The sequence below is a fragment of the Lissotriton vulgaris genome, chromosome 10 (assembly GCF_964263255.1).
Source record: "Lissotriton vulgaris chromosome 10, aLisVul1.2, whole genome shotgun sequence".
Taxonomy (NCBI): Eukaryota; Metazoa; Chordata; class Amphibia; order Caudata; family Salamandridae; genus Lissotriton; species Lissotriton vulgaris.
The window spans coordinates 878,538,033-878,558,208 of record NC_141698.1 but is presented as its reverse complement, the minus strand read 5'-3'; the positions used below and the strand labels follow the sequence as shown (position 1 = coordinate 878,558,208).

The following is a 20,176-nucleotide window of genomic DNA, read 5'->3' as shown; positions in this document are numbered from 1 at the left end:
TGTTCCGCGGTGCTAAGGGTGTCGTCGGTGCTGGTCGAGATTCTGAGGGTGTTTCTGTGGACGATGGCGATTCCTCCTCTGGCTCCGTTGGTGCGGTCTCTGCAGGTGATCTTCTAGCCGTCCGGGATGGTTATGGCTATGGCGATGTCGGTGCCGAGGTGGGGTTCATACAGGTCTCCGTCAGGAAGGCGACTTCTGGGGAGGAAGAGTCGAGTAGGTCCCAGAGTTCTATGGCGTGCTTGCGGGCGGAGCGGTTGTTCAGTAGTATGAGGTGGTTGCGTCCTACCCCGGTGGACAAGGCGGTGGCCTGAGGGCTGGTATAGCAGCAGCTCCGGCAGGAGAAGGGACCTTGGGTGCGCTTCGGGTGGCCAGAAAGCAGGTGTATGATCGGCCAGAGTTGAGTGCGTGGAGGGTGCTGGCGTCGTATTGTTGGCTGGTGTTGTGGCGTGTGTGGGGCACAGTTCAGGCACGGACGGGCGCAGACGGGCTTGCCTTGGGGGCGCCTTAGGTGCACCAACGGCTGTCATTAAGAAGGGATGGGTGGGAGGGAGCAGCTCCTGGGAGGCGGGTGGGGGAGCGAATGGCAGGCGAGGGGGGCGGTGGCGCAAGGGACGCAGTGGCGGGAAGGGGAAAGAAATGTTGAAGGACAAGAGAGAGGAGTGAAAAAACAGGCGGCAGAAAGAGGCTAAAAAGGCGCAAAAGGGGTGAGAGAAGTGAAAGGCAGTGCCAAAAGTGTAGAGGTGAAAGAGGCAAAAAGAGGTTAAGTGCAGTGCCAGAGAGACAAAAATGAAGAGAAAAACGGCAGGCAGGTGCAAGGGGAGAAGCAGATCAAGGGCTGGTGCGAACTCGCGGCAGCAGCGAGGGTGAGAGCACGGGCACCAACTGGTGGAGCTGTGTGGCGTGTGGAGCAACCTACCTGTGGACAGGGTCACGGGTCGCTCCTATTCTGGTTGAATACATTTTGAAATTGGGTATCTTGTTTATACTGAGTTGATGCCAGAACAGACAAGATGTGTTGTAGCAGGTGCACGTCCTCAATTCTGTCATTTCTGCATTTTTTTTAACAGATCGATTTCAAAAACAAGCTGTACCTCGCACCTCTAACCACGGTATGTAACATCTTTACTTTAAAAAGTCAGACAAATGTTAGCATGCAACATTCATAAAAATGTAATTTAGTATATGAATCCAATCAGCAGGAGGTAGGAATATTACACTAATAAAAATCAGGAGAGAGATGCGTGCACCATGAAACACATTTCTGTTGTTCCCGGACAAAAGGTGATGTAAGTAGCTTGGCAGTGTCTTTGCCTTTAATATGATGAAGATAGGGGTGTGGTCACCTTTTGTAACACTGACCTCCGGACTCCCGTGGCCATGTTGATATGCTGGTCCTTCACCCCTCTTACACTGCTGTAGAAACAATAAATGAAGATCACTTCCCCTAAATATCTAACTGTAATGTGCTTGATGTTGACATCACAAAGTGATTCTTATTCTAAGACACTGCCCCTTAAATAAAGATAGCTGATTCATTCCAGTCATCAAAACATCTCACCTCAACATGCAGGTGTTAAAAAATCCCTTATCTCAAATTACCTCTTTTATGGATAATATTTCAGGATATGATATAACCAGCACTGAAACTAACCACAGTTGAATGGCCAACCCTTGTGGAAGTTGGTACACACATGCCATAGTTTGAGGAGAATCACCTATGCTGCCTCAAGGTATATGTTATATTCTCTGCACTTATGTTTTGCTGTACCCCTTTAAGTCTTACATTCCATTTTCCTGATGTCATCTTCCACTGTGTTCTCCCCAGTAAGTTAGCTCCCTGCTTTCTGATGGGAACACCAGTTATTCTCTGTAGTGCATAATAAATGCCTTATATTCCTCCATTGGCCACATTACTTCATTTACTACACATGGCGACGATGAGCAGGGCGAGCTAAACAACTACAGAGGGAGAAGAACTCCACTGGTGAAAGAAGAACCACGCATTTTTAAAAAATATTTGAGACTGGTGAAGAACTTGACAAAAGAAAAGAAAGATACTGAAACTTAAAGGAAAGGAAATCACCAGAAGAAAATCTCACAAGAATTAATTCAAGTCACTTTGAGGAAAAGTGCATTATCTTCATGGAAAGGTTCAAGTAAGGGAAGAGACATTCTTTGGGAAAAGAATAACTACAAAAGAGTAAAGGAAATCGACCTTTGGCTTTGGCACCTTATTCAAACTACTGGTGAGTTTGAGAGACCTTTTAACCTAATTTTGAGTCAGACTGTGTCCCTTAAGAGTAGCGGAGAATCGTCATTAGAACTTTGCATTTAATTGGAATTTAAACGGACCATTACTTTCCCTTTTGATTGCCTATGGATTGACTACTTAGTTCGAAACAAAATGCACAATTTATACTCTATTGATCATTAACGTTAATTGTAATCGTCGGAAAACAGTCTGCTGCATCTTTTAAATCTGTCGGCATCTTTTAAGTACGAGCGCGAGCAGACAACGCCTACCTGGTGTCACCGCTCGAACCAAGCATCTTTTAAATCTGTCGGCATCTTTTAAGTACGAGCGCGAGCAGCGCGAGCAGACAGCGCCTACCTGGTGTCACCGCTCGAACCAAGCATCTTTTAAATCTGTCGGCATCTTTTAAGTACGAGCGCGAGCAGCGCGAGCAGACAGCGCCTACCTGGTGTCACCGCTCGAACCAAGCCATTCGCACCGTAGACGTCACACTGAACGTCTAGCAGGAAGTAGATCGGAGACCAGCGTCAGGCAACGTCAGGCGGAAATGACGCATCGACGCAACGGAGACGCCATTTTGTTTACAAGGTAACTAGGCAACGCGTTGTACGAGCGCTGTTTCCAGTAACTAAACAACGCGTCATACAAGCATCGTAGTAGCTGGCAAAGGACACTTTCCGTGGCTAATTTTCCAAAAGACGAGCGACAGCAAACAACAAAGGAGGTGATTTAAACGGTGAGAAAATTATTTGGAGAAATCAAAAGTACACTTTAAAGGCTCAAGGGTAACCAGAATGTCAAGTAGTTTCTGACACAATCCATATTACTAGACTGTGTACTTTATGACATTAAACTGAATGGCCTACTTAAAGCATCTTTTTGGAATAGTACTTTAATATACTGAACTTAAAGGATTGAGAAAAATATATTTTTTTTTTTGTGTGTTTGGTGTGGAAGAGTGCCCACATCAATTAAAACTGACCACCTGTGTGTAGAGAAGAGTAGCGCCTACACTATTTTATAAGCAATATATCAAGAGTGTGCAATTAAAAAAAAAACTTTTGAAATGGAGAACCTTAATGTTATTGTACCTCCTATGTTCCTACAAACTACTGGAGATCCACCCATTGAGTGGGATGAATGAATAGACATTTTCGAGAATTATATAGAAGCACTTGATGGGAAGGATTTCAGTGCAACTAGAAGAAAAGCCCTTTTGTTAAGTGCTTTAGGCAAAGAAGGTCAACGTTCTTTTAAATATCTTCCGGTAGGACTAAACCAAGATGGAAGGGCAATAACCAACGTGTACACAGAAGCAAAGGCTCGTATGAAGAAGCAGTATGCAAAGGAAGTGAACATCGTCATGGCGAGACATAAATTTTACACTCAACCCCAAAGGAATGAGGAATCAGTGGACCAATTTGTGGCTAGGTTACGTGAGTTGTCCATTAAATGTAATTTCGGAGAGATAAGAGACGAAATGATACGAGATCAGTTGATAGTACAATGCCGGAATAAAAAGATGCAGGAAAAACTGTGGGCTGCAAAAAATCCTACCTTGAAATGGCTATTGACATAGCGAAAGTAGTTGAGGAATCGAATGCATGTATGAGAGAGATGGAAAGAAAAGATAACGCAAAGGAAAATGTACAAGGGAATGGAGTTTCTTGTGTTGAACATGATGAAGTTGCTGCTGTGAACAAGAAAAGTGTAGATCTGGGTGAGAGAGGTCCGAGGAGATTTAACAATGGGTTTTCAGGCAATGACAAGAATAGATTCCAAGGGAGGATGTGCAGTAGGTGCGGGAGTACTTTCCATAGTTCAGATTTCAGGAGATGCTTTGCAATTGACAAAGTGTGTAGAAAGTGTGGGAGGAAAGGACATTTCGCCAAGATGTGTAGGGGTGCAAACGCTGATAAAGTGGCTGTTGTAGAAAACAGGGAATTAGTGAGAGACATTATTGGTGTTGAGGGTGCCAACAAAATATTGTGTTTGGGTGAGGATGGTGTGAACGAAGGTGAGCCTGGTAGAAGATACAGGCCTAAAGCCCTATTCCTTATTGATAAAATAGAGATCCAGTTGATGGTTGATCCGGGGTCATTGTGGACTGTTATCCCCAAAGATATGTACTTAGAAAATTGGAAGGACGTGCAATTATTTGCTAGTGATATTAGTCCCTGTGGGTATCAGGGTGAGAGTATAGATGTGATCGGATTTATGGTATGTGTAATATCATTTAAGGACCGTTCCGCTAAAGGAAAGGTGTATGTAGCCAAATCAGGTCCTGCAATTTTGGGGTGGGGGCAACAGTATGACCTCTGTATAATCATCAATCCCAGGGCAGCACAACAGGTGATGGTTGTAGATAGTATAACCACGGATTCAATTGTTGAAGGGATGAATGGTTTGTTTGATGAGCACATTGGAGAGTTGAGAGGTTATGTGCATAAGATTGTACTGCGTGATGATGCCGTACCTATGCAACACAGGGTGAGGAAGGTTCCATTTATTGCACGTGAGGAAGTGAAGAAGATGTTGAAGGAGATGCTAGACCAGGGGGTGATAGAACAGATCGAAACGTCACCCTGGATTTCTCCCGTAGTTATTACGACCAAATCTGACGGAAAATTCCGTTTTTGTGTGGACCTTCGCACCCTGAACCAGAACATTGTAGTAGACAACTTCCCATTACCGAACATCAACGAGCTGGTTTTGTCACTAAAAGGGGGAAAGTACTTCTCTAAGCTGGATCTCCGCAGCGCTTATCACCAAATAAAGCTACATCAAGACTCCAAGGCATTGACCGCTTTCATAACAACTGAGGGAATATATCGATTCACACGTATGCCTTTCGGACTTGCCTCTGCAGCTGGAGTATTTCAAAGAATGATGGGGGCTGTACTGAAGGGTGTGAACAACGTGGTGTATTTCCAGGACGATGTTTTGATATTTGGAGAGACTGTTGAAGAACACAATTTGATTTTAAAAACTGTTTTGGAGAGGATGGAACAAGCCGGATTGACTCTAAAGAAAGAGAAATGTAAATTTGCGGTGGAGGAAGTTGAATACCTTGGATATACTCTGTCTGTTGACGGGGTTAAACCCAAGAGAGATTTATTGGACTCTATCAGGAATGCACCAGCTCCGTGTGACAAAGATCAGTTGAGGTCTTTTCTCGGCCTCATTGAGTACTATGCTAAGTTTGTAAGAGATTTTGCAGAGAAAACCGAAAAGATCAAGGTGTTGTTGAGGAAAGGATGCAAGTTTGTGTGGGGTGTGGAACAAGAAGAGTGTTTTAAAAAGATCAAGGTTGAAATTTGTGAGGCAGGCATCTTAACACCGTTCGACACCAACCGTAAGTCAGTCTTGACGGTGGATGCGAGTGCTGTGGGGGTTGGTGCGGTTTTGGCTCAAGTACATGAATCTGGACTCAAGACTGTAGCTTTTGCTTCAAGGACACTCACAGCGGCAGAGAAGAATTACTCTATAATCGAGCGGGAAGCCCTAGCTGCAGCGTGGGGTTGTGAGTATTACAGAATGTACTTGTGGGGGTTCAAGTTTACGTTATTGACAGATCACAAACCCTTAGTTAAAATCCTTTCACCTGGTGGGGCTGGCAAGGGTTCTGCGAGGTTAGCTAGACTCGCTGCTAGGATTCAAGAGTATTTGTACACTGTTGAGTATATTCCAGGTTGGAGGAACTGCCAAGCTGATGGACTCTCTAGACTTCCACTACCTTGGGAGATGGTAGACAAGTTAGGTGTAGAATCACTCAATTCAGAAGGGTCTGCGGCTGCTGTGGATGAGGTAGTGGATATGTGTGCTGGAGCAATTAGTAGGAGTTTGTGGAATACCTCCATGGCTAAGGACGTGGTGTTGAGTGAAGTGAAAGACCTGATTGTGAAGGGTCCAAGGAGAGAGAGTTGCTTATCCCCTGCACTTCGCCCATATTTGAAAGTTCTGGAACAATTGTCTGTCTTGGACAAAGATGGTTTCATGATTTTAATGGAAGATAAATGTATTCCTCCACAGGAAGTGAGGTTTACTCTATTTAAGTTAGCCCACGAGGGTCACCTAGGACAGTCCCTCACTAAGAGGAGAGTTAGGGAGAATTTTTGGTGGCCCGGAATGGACTTAGAAATCTCTCAGTGGGTGAAAAAATGTACAGACTGCTTGGAGAGCGAGAAGAGGCTTAAAGTCGGCAGTCATGCTGGTTGTGGCTCAATAGTAGACCCAGGGTGTCCATGGCACACCATATGTCTTGATTTCATTGGCCCGTTTTACCAGTTGAGTCAAGATATGAGGTTTGGGTTAGTAGTAGTTGATGTTTCTTCAAAGTGGTTGGTAGTTAAATTCATGAAGGAGATCACTACGAACAGCACCATTGCTGTGTTGAGTGAAATTTTTAGAGAGGAAGGTTTTCCAACAAGGATTATCACCGATAATGGGACGCAATTGACTTCCCTGGAGATGGCCAATTTCTTGGGAAAGTGCGGTATTGCACACTCAAGGACCTCACTTTACAACCCCCAGGGGAATGGAATAGTCGAGAGGGCGAACCGGATGGTTAAAGGTGCGATTCAGATGGCGATTTCTTCTAGGACGGATGTGAGAGGATTGGTTAATGACCTGGTTTGGGCCTACAGAACTACTGAAAATGGTGTGACTGGTATGATTCCTTTTAGTGTCATGAGGGGGCGTTCAGCTGGTACCAAGCTTGTCGCTGCATGGATGAAGGAGTATCTGAACGCTGACGTTCCCGTTAGCCCTGACAATCCTGACAATGTGAGTGAACCAGATGGAAGGTGTAAATTTGCAGTGAATGATTGGGTGAAAGTCAAACCTGGTCGAGTTGGCGTCGGGTTGACAAAGTTCAGGGGACCATTTAAGGTCAAGTCTGTCCATAAAAGGTTTGTGACTCTATTTAACGGTGAGAGTTGGAATTTGAGGCGTGTGGCACTGTACAAGAAGGCTGAGTGTGGGGGTAATGTGCCTTCCAATGAGATTGGTGTTGGTAGAGCTCAGACAGTGAGAAGACCTCTGGGTTACTTACATGATTTTGTTTGCAAGTAAGGTCTCTCTCTGTAACGAAGAGCATGTGCTTAGTATTTTTGTTTTTTTAAATTTACTTTTGTTTTTTCTATACGAAGGGAAGAGGATATGTTGTATTCTCTGCACTTATGTTTTGCTGTACCCCTTTAAGTCTTACATTCCATTTTCCTGATGTCATCTTCCACTGTGTTCTCCCCAGTCAGTTAGCTCCCTGCTTTCTGATGGGAACACCAGTTATTCTCTGTAGTGCATAATAAATTCCTTATATTCCTCCATTGGCCACATTACTTCATTTACTACAGTATACATGTACACTTGCTGATCTTGTTGGACCCTCTAGCAACCATGGACATTATCCTGACCTCCTTTCTGTTTTTATAATTTTCAAAGAGTTCTTGTGCTGATCTGTTTGTATTGGCAGTAAATACTCTAGCATGATACTTCAATAAGTTTCACTGTTGTTTTTCGAGTGAGATTGTCTTTAACTCTTTTTTTTTTTCAGTGTGGAAATCTACCTTTTCGAAGAATATGCAAACGTTATGGAGCGGATATCACCTGCGGAGAAATGGCCATGTGTTCAAAACTGCTTCAGGGTCAAACTTCAGAATGGGCGCTCATGAAACGGCATCACACTGAAGATCTGTTTGGTGTTCAGGTTGATCATTATTTTAATGGAACGTATCCATTTTTAATACTGGTTAAACATTTGTTTGCAACATATGACCTCCAATTCTCAGTTTGGGAATATTTCTAATCACTGTGAAATATTCTGAATATCTGAAGCCATCCACTTTGCCTGCTTTAGGCATACCTCTCAACCAATCCTAATTGTAAATCCTGAGTTAAAAACATTTACACTGGCATTTTCCAATGTCAGTTTAATTTTTTACAGTGCTTTCCTGGGTTGACAGAGGACACACCATACACCCCAAGCCAGCTGCCTTCTAAAACTGTCTGTGCCACCTATCTCTGTTCTGGAGAAACAATTCTGTTTAACCTTTAACCCTGGACAGTTCAAGTTTGAAGTTTTTCCCACAGTTTGTTTTGTTTCAAAATCCACCCTGCTCTAAATATTTCACTCCCATTATGGAAGGGTTTCTTTTTCATACCTGGTCTGATCCTATTTTCAACTTAAGTATGCTTAAAATTCGGTGACATTGGTTTAAGGAGTCCATCAAATCATCTTTTCTCCCTAACCCTCTTGTGCCGCACCCTATTTCCACTGGAACAGTCAGTAATGTGTGCAGCTGAATTGTTTTTTGTGCTCTTTATTTCTTCTCTTCATACCAGCTCATAATTTTCAGATGTTCCTATCTGGCTGAATCTAATACACAATTACATTGAAATAAGTGTTCCTATTTTCACCTCTATTATATTGGGGTGTGGAAGGATTAGCACAGGAAAGCATTGAGAGTGGAGAAGAGAAAGTAAATGAGTCCATATACAGTGGGATCTTGCTGTTGTCTGAGCGCACAGTGTTGCAGTCTTTAACTACTTATTGATTGGACATTAATCAGTTTGACCAGGAACAAATCACTATATTTCTTTATTACCGTTATTTGTGAATACGAACCTGCGCTTCAGGGTCAAGGAAGCCCTGCACATACACTAGGGATGGGGCAGCCAAAATAAATTAATATGGTTTAGAGATTGCCCCTGTGTTATATAGGGAATGCCTACTGTGAGTCCTGCATTTTTGTCCAATAGCAATAGGTATTTTTAAGGCCGTAGTTATATTATGTGTAAAGCAAACTATCACCTCCGAGGTTATCCTGGCGCTGTGATTGCAGTTGTAATGGTGAAGACAACTACAAGTTCCAATATGAAGTGTGGTGTCTAGACCTAGGACCAGCTGACGGTGTCAGACGTAACATTGGGCCACTTGCGACCAGGCCCTTGTTGCCAACAGTTTGCCCTCGCTGTTCGGACGCTTGAAGCTTTTTGTGTTTTTTTTTGTTGCTGCTTTTCTGTGCAGTTTCCCTAATTCTGTGCCACTTGTCCCTTAAATGTTTTGTGTGCCGTCAATCCGTTCCCGTTTTCTTTATTCTGTGCCACTTGTCCTTTATTGTTTTTTTGTCTCTGTGCATAAGCGAGCCTGCCGCCTTGCTGCTGGCTTTCCCAACATTCACTCTCCTACTTTCCACCACACAGCACTCCTCTCAGCAATGCCACTTCACCTGCAACATCAATGCAACCAACAACACTGGAGATGCCGCAAACACGACTGCATCCACCACACCGCACTGATCCAGTGCATTCTACTCCATGCACGATCGTTCGGCAAACACGCCACAGAGAGCTGGGACACAATATCATTCCTCACCCTAGATGTCATCTAGCTCACAGAGACCTGGCTAAACTCTGCTTCTCTTCTGGACATCGCCATCACTACCCTAAAGGCTACAAGATATCACATTAGGACCGAACCAACAAATACAGAGTTGGAATTGCTATCAACCTCAAGGACAAGAGCCGTTGCACGACCTCACCATACGCCTCAACCCCGATAATGGAGCATCTCAACATCCATCCCCACACAAATGTAAAAAACACCATTTGAGGCACCCTCGGCTACGGACCACCAGGACCACTTTCCAGTTTCTACAACGCCATCCCTGACCTCATTGCCCCTATCGCCGCCAAGCACTACATCTTTCTAGGGGAATCTTAACTTCCACTTTGACGACCCCTGCAACACTACACAACAACCGCTTGAAGGGTATGAACCACAACGGCCCCAAGCAACTTTTCACCAACCCACATTGCAGGAAGCACACTGGACCCCATTTTTTGTCATCCAACGATAGTGAAGTGCCACACGTCTCTCAGCTCACCTGGACTGACCGCTACAGCGTCCACTTCACCATCTCAGTACCTGCCAATAGGGGTACCATGCCCCCCCAGCTCCACTTGCAGAAACTGGAAAAAGATATCAGAAGACCAGTGGGAAAACGCTGTCAACTCCCACCTCCCACAAATAACATCCAACCCATAAAAGGCTGCGAAGAACTTCTCCCAGGGGATCACAGAATGCTCTGACATAGTCACCCTCGTCAAGCCAGCCAAATCTAAAGGACCTGCTAGAAGAGCCAGCTGGTTCACGGCGGAGCAGAAATCCATCAAATTCAACTTCCGTCAACGAGAAAGCGCACCAGCATAGAGACAGGAGACCATACCACGTTCAAGACAGCCCTTAACCAAATACCACCACTTCCTGAAAGAAACAAAGAAGAATGCCCTAGCAGACCGCATAGCCAGCACAACCCGCAGCAAGTAGATCTTTGCCATCATGCAGGAATTCTCCAACCTCTCAGCTGCCAAGAATGCCCTCACCCCCTCCCAAGAACTGTGACACACCCTGGCGAACTTCTTCCTCAACAAGATCTCAGTCATCTGCGAAAACTTCAATCCCTAACCCCCCCAGGCCAACAGCATCAGCCTGCTCCCACCCATGAACACCTGCTCAACAGTGGAACCCTCTCACAACTCAAGCCACAATCTCCATCATGAACTCTGTGCACTGAGGAACACCCACAGATCCATGTCCCCATTATGTCTCCAACCCAAGAAGATTGGTGACGACCTCCAGAAAGTACTGCCGGCTCATCTCCCTGCTACCATTTCCAGTGAAGGTTCTCAAGAAGGCAATCAACCAGCAACTCCCAGACACCAGGCACACAATAACCTCCTGGACCCTTCTCATTCCAGGTTCCAAGCCAGCCACAGCACCGAGACAGCCCTGATTGCAGCTACCAACATCAGGGCCCTCCTGCTCAGCAGCAAAATTGCAGCCCTCGTCCTCCTGGATCGGTCAGCCACCTTAAACACCGACTCCAATCACATCTTGATCAACAGACTCCACCACATCTGAATCCAGGAAGACGCCCTCAAATGGATCGCCTCATAACTCACCGGAAGAACCCAGAGAATCCGTCTCCCACCTTTCACCTCGGAACCAAAGATCTTCTGCGGCGTCCTCCAAGGATCATCTCTCAGCCCCAACCTCTTCAAAACATATATGACCGCCCAGACCAACACAGTCAGATTGCACAGACTCAATATCAATATACTCTCCTACACCAATGACTTCCTTTTCATCATCTCACTGTCAGAAGACCCCTCCACCACTAGGCCCAGCTTCCACAGTTGTATGAGGACCAGCGCCAGCTTGATAAGGACAACTGTCTCAAGCTCAACTCGGACAAGACGGAAGTCCTCATCTTTGGAAACAACACCTTGCCACATGGTGGCCTGCGTAACAGGACCCGTCCCCTGCCCCGACAGACCACATCGCAATCTTGGCAATGGACAGCTAGCTATCTATGAAGAAACAGGTAAACATAGTCTCTTCTGCCTGCTTTCACACCCTACGTTTGCTCCTTAAGATCTTCAGGTGGCTCCCAGTCAACACCAGAAGGACCGTCATGCAGGCCCTCGTCACCAGCAAGCTGGACTATAGGAACAAACTCTACGTAGAAATCACTCCACACCTCCTAAAGAGACTACAGACAGTACAGATAGTAGTGGCAAGACTCACTGGCTCCCGACCCAGAACAGATACCAGTTCAAGATGTTGATCCACGCATACAAGGCCCTCCACAACGAAGGACCATCATACATCAACAAGCACATGACCTTCCACCAACCAACCAACCAGACACCTATGATCTGCCTCCCTTTCCTCGCAGACACCCCCGGATCTGCTGAGGCAACAGCAGAGGATGCTCCTTCTCTCAGCTGGTGCATAGCTTGGAACTACCTTCACCTGCACCTCAGGACTGCCTCATCAATTCAGAAAAGAACTCAAGACCTGGCTGTTTGAATGAACAGATCACCACGGAGCAGCTAACAACGCCAGTGCCTTGAGACCCTCACAGGTGATTCGCAGCACTATATAAATAGCGCAAAAATGGTCAATCCCTCGATGTTTCTGGATAAGACCAGTACATTTTTGAGCCTCTGTGTTTCAAAGAATGGGAATGAGGAACTCTTTAGTGTGTGTGGTAAGTGGCTCTATCTTTCCCTAGTCTTTTTGCTGTTGTGTTGCCCCTTCACTGCATTTAATTCGGACACCATGTTTCCTCTCCTGGGGGTTCATGCATTCTGTATGTTGTAAACCTGGTCTCCATCTATTGAACCATCTGAACTAAAATATATACTTACAGTGATTTATAACAGTGGAGCCCAGGACTAGAAGCGGGGGTCCTGTTGACATGTATCAAAGTGCCAACCCTGGGCAGGTGGTGATAGGCCATGGGGTCGAGAAAATGTTTTTGGAAGAGGAGTGTTTTCAGTTCTTTCCTAATGACGGTTCGGGATGGAGCATGTTTAATGGGAAAGGAAGGCCGGTTCCAAATCTTGGACATTTAGCACAAGCGCCTGCGTCTATGAAATACCTGCCCAGCCGCAAGCAAATGGTTCTGGCACAAATACAGTATGATTTAAATTGCCCTCTTTTTTTCATTTTGTCTTTTTATTTGTAGCCTAGAGACAACTTCTGCAATGTTGCCATCCTTGTGCAATAACGATTTTGTTCTGTCATCACACAAACCCAGATTACAAATTCAGAGGTCCTCACAGTAGGGCATTTCTTAGTATGGTATGCTAAAACAAGAAAAAACTCCTTCCATGTGGCTGTTTCGCATTGCCTGGTATGGGGTACCAAGTTAATCACTGAACATAATTTCCATGAATGTTGTGTTCCCCCATTTGCCCAAGCTGTAGACAAAGGGAAGGCAGGAGTGGTAAATCTTCTTTACAAAGAAGACAACTTGGGTAAAGTTGTGACTGAAAATTACAGGCCCATCATATTTCTACTGCTCTTGGAAAAATCACTGAGCGTCTTGTTGCTAAGCATCTAGCTTACTACCTAAAAAGACACAGCTGTTGGGATCCCTGACAGCTTGGCTTCCGTCCAGGTATGAGTCAGAAATGGCTCTTGCTATCACAGCTAATGAATTCCAAACCATCCTAGACCATGGAGACTTATCAATTAATAAACAACTCAACTGATTGCCAATGCTGCTGTTTTTTAGGTCTCGCCTGTCAATGCGCTTGCGCATTGATCTTGCGAGAATATAGGGGCTTATCCAGAGTTTAACTATCGGGCGATTCCATGCAGTGCCCGTGAAAAGTAAGCTTAATGCGCAAGCGCATTGGCAAAAAGCGCATGCACATCAAAGCCACCAGCCTCCCTCCCACAGGCATTTGAAGCTGTGGTCTGCACTTCAAAGCCACCAGCCTCCCTCCCACAAGCTTCCCCCAGCGTGCGCTCTGCCTCTCCTCCCCTAATTATTCACTGCCACGGCTGGCCGGCCGTACTTTCACTTTCACCCCTCCCTCCTCCCAAACAACATCGAGCGGCAGGCCGGCCGTACTTTCACCTACGTTCTTCAAATTTGATTACATTTTGTAATTGATTATGGCTAACTACAACTTTCAAGCTAACTTCGGAGGTAAGAGTTTCAGCTTCAAAGAATGACTTTCACCGAGCCAGTTGAATTCAGCTCCAAGCAGTGTCTGTGAGCGAAATTTTAAGTTTGTGCGTTTATGAAACCACCTTCATGACGAGTTTAGGGTTTGATTGGCTGCAACATTAACACAGGCAGACGGTGCATGTTTGAAATACTTTCTATAGCTAAACGAGCAATGTCGCCCAATGACTTGTCTGACTCTGTTTACTTGGCTGGGCCGAATTTGTGCACAGTCACGATAACCGCGTGTGTTGATGGCTTCTTGTTTTCACGGCCGCCAGGCCGTGAGCTACATCAAAGGGTTGGCTCCCCGCCCCCTGCTTCACGGACGCTTCTCAGGCCACCAGCCTGCCCAATACTTTTTTTTTTTTGCCGCGCAGCCCCTCTTCTCCCTAATGAATGAGTCTATTGTTGGCTATAAAAGCGCTATATTAACAAAGCATGAGGCCGTCTTCCTCACAGCCATTTTCCGATTGCACTATCACCTCTGTGATAACTATATATTACAGCTACACAGTGTCGGGAATGGGTATTTCATTACCGCACCACGACTTGACGCATCCAGTATTGTTGCCCATTAGATGAACCTGGGAGCAGGAGCATATTCCTGATAATTCATTTACCAGCTCCCTTCTATTGCTCACCAGTTTTACATGTCACGTTAACGTCACACATACGATGCAATGCCAGCCGCGATGTAAAATTCAGCAGAGCATCATATGTTACATGAACACCCTGTTAATGTCTTAAACACACTGCAGGTCTAGCTATCATGGAAAGTTTAGTGCAGCACTCCTTTCTTCCGCTACTCTTGTGCAGGGAACTGAGGGCTGAACATACGCCATGCCGAAAAATCTTTTCCGAGCAACATCTGGGGATGCAATGCTGCGCGTGCATTTGAACAAAGGTAATTTTGACTTGTTTCAATAAAGTTTTCATCCATGTGAGCAACCTCAGCACATGTGTAAGCTCATTTATTGCTTGTTTATTTTTAAGGGGGTTATTTCATTTTTATAAAGAAAAATTACTTTTGATTTTATAACACTATCCCACAAATACAAAAAACTAATATTTTACAGGACAGCAGCACATCACATACATTAATTCAAACACACTCCGTCCATACACATACACACCAAAAATATGTATATCCAAATTGTACAATGATAAACCAAACAATACAACATTCAGTGGATTATGTCACTTTTTCAATCCCCAAAGTTATGTACATTCAATGCAGTTTGTATTTGTGGGATATTGTTATAAAAAGTGTTGTATATATGGTTATAAAATGAAAAGTAATTTTTCTTTATAAAAATGAAATAACCCCTTAAAAATAAACAAGCAATTAATGAGCTTACACATGTGTTGAGGTTGCTCACATGGATGAAAACTTTATTGAAAAAAACAGCAGCATTGGCAATCAGTTGAGTTGTTTGTTATTAGGTGCTCAGCCTTGCTGCGGATGAGCCAGACCCTTTATTGGTATTGCCCATATCAATTAATGGCATCAAGACGGTGCTTGCCTGAATCTCATCTTTTTTCAATGGACTGACTCAGACAGTGGCCATTTCACTTTATTGATCTGTTTCTTCAGCCACCTCCGGTGGAGTGTCACAGCGTCTCTCTCTCTCTCTCTCTCACACTCTCTCACTCTCTCTCTCCCTCCCCCGGATGTATATCTCTGTGTGCTTCCCTTAGCTCATTTATTCAGATCTGTTGGATGCCTTGCAATCGTTTATGCAGATGATACAAACCTGATTATGTGCCTCTACTACCAGGACCCTCACACTTCCTGTGTTTTAGAACTTAACTTTGAGATATCGCACAACTTCCTCAAACTTACTTCCAACAAGAATGATATTTTATTGATTGGAAACAATATTGAGCAATGGCATCCGTCCCTTTGGCCTCTGAAGGTAGGAGAAGACCTTCCCCTCCAAGCAAAGTAAAAACAAGGAGTCACATTGGATGAATATATTTTCATTAAAACCCCAAAATAGTGCTGTCACCTCAACATGTTTCTACATTTTCAGTCTAGCTCTTTAGTAAAATATTTTAACATATACCTCCTTACTTGCAAAATCCACTCTGCTTCTGTCCTCTTGAGGACTTCTTACAGTTTCCTCTGCCTGGGTCTGTCAGAATCCTCAGTGGTAAAGCCTCTGAACATTCGCAAATTCACAGTTCCAGTTGATATGTACATAAATTTGATTACGCAAGCCTGGCAAGAGGTCATCTTGGCTGTCTTCCTTTTTAAAAAAAGAGTTCTGTTCAAAACACTTTGTCTAACGCACATGGTCTTCTACAATGCAGAAAAAGATTCCCCTGCGGAGTGTTTTACTCCGCAACAGAATTTACCATTTAATTCTTGCGTAATTTTTGCACAATCTGTGCTTCTGTAGAGACTTTCTGAGCAAGCTTCTAGGAGAGTGTCATGCCAAAATTGAAACATTAATTATCTGTGTGTAATGGTCTGTTTATTTTAATGCAGATTCAGTAGAGATTTCCTTCAGAACCATGGAAAATGCTGTATTTATCTTAAACTGTGCTATTACATTAGCCAAAATAGATTAAGGTTCTAAACTTATCTCTTTATCCTACAATCCCTAGAATACTGTATTGCAGAATTTTATTAGGATAAGACGAGATGCGTTGATGATTAAGTGTTCAGTTTAAGTTGGTGTCAGCCGGTCGTTAACTATCACCAACTAGCTTTGCCTTCCTTGTTAGGTCGAGCCTAGAGAAGCGCATGTGCTGCTTGCTCGACTTTTAGTAAGGGGGTTTTCAAAATGCTACTCACAAGCTTTTGTAGGCCTCAAGCTTGCGTGCAGGTGCGCATCCACCATCTGCCTTTCTTATCTCTTTCTCCCCATCGCTGGCCATTACTTACACTTTCGCGGCTTGGACTTGCTTAGGGGTTGCACATGCAGAGTTCCTAAAGTCGTATCTTGGCTTGTAAAAATCGTTCGTTTTCTCCTTTCAGTTTGTATTCTTTCTTTACCATCCTCCAGGCATTTAAATTGGTGGATCAGTTCTATCATTAGGCCAGACAGTGCTTTAATTGCCATTGCTTTATTCCAATTGCTTTATTCCAGGCGTAAATGAGCTCGAGCAGGACGTAGGCACCGATCACAAACTGATACTTAATGAAGGAGCATACTGACAAGACTCACTAAAATGATAGGGAAATGCTCTGAGGCTATTCACATTCAACAGTTTCGGAGCATGTGCAGGCGATTAGTGTTTCCTCCACGAGCATGTAGTAACAGGTTTCTTTTTTTGCAGATGCTCTAATCGTGTGTGCTGCTGCTATTGTGTCCTAGTCCTAGTTGGCATGGTCACTTATTGTGAGCATAGGCGGATGATTAATAACTATCCAGGGAGTGTGTACGCTAATGAGCGGTTTTTTCTGCAGCCGTTTCCATTGCATTTGCTCTAATCGCGAATGTACTAGGCATTAGGCATCAAAGAACAAGGATCGATTCGTTTTTCGAGTTGTATGAGTTTGCATAAGGAGTCCTTTCATGACTAATGATTAGTGGGAGGAGTGAACAAGAATGAACAAGAAGGAGACTGATCAGAAAGGATACTCCTCACGAAAGAGCATCCACACAAGACAGGGTAAACATTTCTGGAAGCACTGGCATCCATGTCCACCGCATTTCTTCTGTGAGCATGCACTGATGTGGCGTTTGGTCTGCTGCCATTTTTGCGTGATCCAGGTTTAGGCTGGATATTGTTTGCCCAGGCTGATGAGAAGTATTGCTCCTCGGACCATGTGTTAACGGACTGCTTCTTTCGCATATCCTTTATTATTGTATTTACATTAGTCTACAGCATGGGTACTCACAAACTTTCTCTCAGGGGCCAAATTTACAGTGTGGTTTGTGGTCGAGGGCCGCACCAGTGGGGACGGGGTCAGTGGTGGAGGGGAGTGGGGCTAGAGCAAAAAACAAGCATTGGCATAGCCAATAGGTCTAGCCTTTGGCTAAACACTTATAAGGTCCCAAAGGCGAGACCTATTGGCTATTCCAATGCTTATTTTTTTTTTAGTCTCTTGTTTCTGTTGGAAAGAAGGGGGGGGGTACAGATTGTCAATCCTTTGCAGTGCCAGTGTGTGGCGGTCATTAAAGGTAACAATTACTCCCTCTCTACAGATTATTTCTATCCACAACTGCAAAGTGGATACTGGAATTAAGAAATTCTTCACTACCTGAACTGTTTATTCTTGTCATGGGAGTTTAGCATGTAGGATGTTGCTTTGGGCTTAAGAACTGTTTAATCAGGACTCCCATTTTGCCAGAGTCCATTTATCGATTCTAAGCATATTACCGCTAAGTATTACTAATTTACTTCTGTTACGAAGGCCATTTTCGGTTTAGTCGAGGTCGCGCTTCAGAATGTCTTTACCTTGGTTCCCTTATCCAGTGCCAACTTTTGATGTGTTACAGAAGGTTTTCAGATTTCTTTAGTACACTTGTTAACAGTGGAATGCATGGCTCTAACTTGAAATATTAAACTGTAATGTTTGAGCAGTGGGTCGTCTATGTTCTACAGATTAATGCTCCAAGTTCCATTGTGGCCTATCATATTGTTATCCTGGCAATTATTTTTCTTTATTGTGTGGCTAAAATGTAAATTGTTGTTGGTGCCATCCAGACATGTGCGAGAAGAAGGGTCGTAGGTACCATAAGCACATTCTTAAAAAGTTACGTTGTATTAGAAGAATACAAAGCGTTGGTACCCTATACGAATAAATGTTCTTCACCTATTAATGTAGAGTATCCTGGCTTCTGTTTTCAGACTATCACTTTGTTACGAATAATGTTCATTGCTACTGTGTTGGTGTCTTGCAGATTTGAATTGTTCTAGGATGTCCGCAGTAAATCCAGCATGATTGGCCTTTTAATATCGGTTTAATTTGCAACCTTTTGTGATGGACAAAGCAGTATTAGCAAGGAAAAACATGTCTATTTGCTCCATTTAAGTACATATGGGATTCATGTTGTACAGGGAGCTCATTTCGATTCCTATATTGGTTATGGTCAACAATAAATCTGTAGAAATGTCTCCTGCTTTCAGTCAGACAGTCATTTTTACTGTTCTCGTTTTATGTACTGGAGATATCGAACATTTAGGTATAAACAATTGATAGTCATGAACGTAAAGGATAGTCTTTTAGGGTAACTGTTTTCATTCTATTTTTAATACTTTGATCGTTCTCCTTTGATCATATGTCTCACATCAAGTACAATGTAGGTATTGTGGCTCACTGGTTAGAAGCGGCAGACCCTGATGCAGAGGTCTGACCAGGGTTCAATTACCGACGCGGCAGGGTCTTGGGCTCAATGTCCACGGACTCGATAATTCTCGCCTCGGTGCCTACTCTAATCATGGGTCCCACTCTGCAACTCTGGGCAATAGCTTGCTTAATCTCCACAACGGCCCCAAAAGCGCTGGGATGCCTGGCTTCACCTTGGGGGTGCCCCGTAGGGGGCATCTCACAGGGAAAGCCAGGAAGGGTTCCACAGCGGTATACAGCACCAGGATGCCTGAAAGGTGATAGTGCGCTTTACAAGTATACATACATTTACATTTACATTACATTGTGCCAGTTTGATGTCCTTTTTATAGCCAAGCTTTGCCCTTTTTAAATCATTTCTTGTAAGGACTAACATTACACCTATTGGATTTTGTTACTGAATATTATACTTTTTCGCAGCTAGAGGGCTCCTTTCCGGATACCATGACCAGATGTGCTGAGCTGCTGAACAAAAGCATTGATGTGGACTTTGTGGATATCAATGTTGGCTGCCCAATTGACTTGGTGTTTAACATGGTAAAACATTTTCTTCCAAATACAGTAACTTTTATGTATAACTTCTAAAGTGATCCTGAACTTCTTAAAGTAAACCAGGGCCTTTGCAGCCGAGGTTCAGTGACATCTGTCTGCCCAAGTAGAGCCTCCACCATTTCTAGAGTAAGCTTTACATCCAGCCGCTCTGTAAACAGAACCTAAACAATGATTCCTTTTTTCTATAAAATTCTGCCTGCCCCATTCTATCTACTCTATAGCCCAGAATCACCCAATAAGTGTTGTCTCGATTAGTTCTCTTCCGCTCCACCAAAGGGGAATCTACTCTTGGGCATGTGCACATGTGGGTTCTGTCAGTGTTGCTTGAAAGATTAACCAAATGAAAGCATCAACATTATTTGTTTTTCAGCATTTTGTGTCTTTAGATGATAATTTAGTTGCCTGGTGCAACCGTTGTGCAAAGGAAGCAGCAGTGTAGACTTCTGACTAATCCCAAAAGGATTAGACTCGCAAGCTGATAGTAACCTGCTGATTTAAGAGTTCCAATGAGTGTAAGGCTGTTGGGATGCCCCTCAGAAC

The 20,176-nt window shown here is 44.0% G+C and overlaps 1 protein-coding gene across 1 annotated transcript in view; it reads left to right on the top strand.

Annotated features, from left to right (window-relative positions):
• DUS3L (dihydrouridine synthase 3 like) overlaps positions 1 to 20,176 on the top strand; it is a 169,718-nt gene that overhangs the window by 109,483 nt on the left and 40,059 nt on the right. The window contains exons 5-7 of the mRNA XM_086941835.1: positions 1,068 to 1,109; positions 7,809 to 7,961; positions 19,505 to 19,621. Of these exons, the coding sequence (XP_086797961.1) occupies positions 1,068 to 1,109; positions 7,809 to 7,961; positions 19,505 to 19,621 (312 nt within the window). The remainder of the gene's footprint in view (positions 1 to 1,067; positions 1,110 to 7,808; positions 7,962 to 19,504; positions 19,622 to 20,176) is intronic.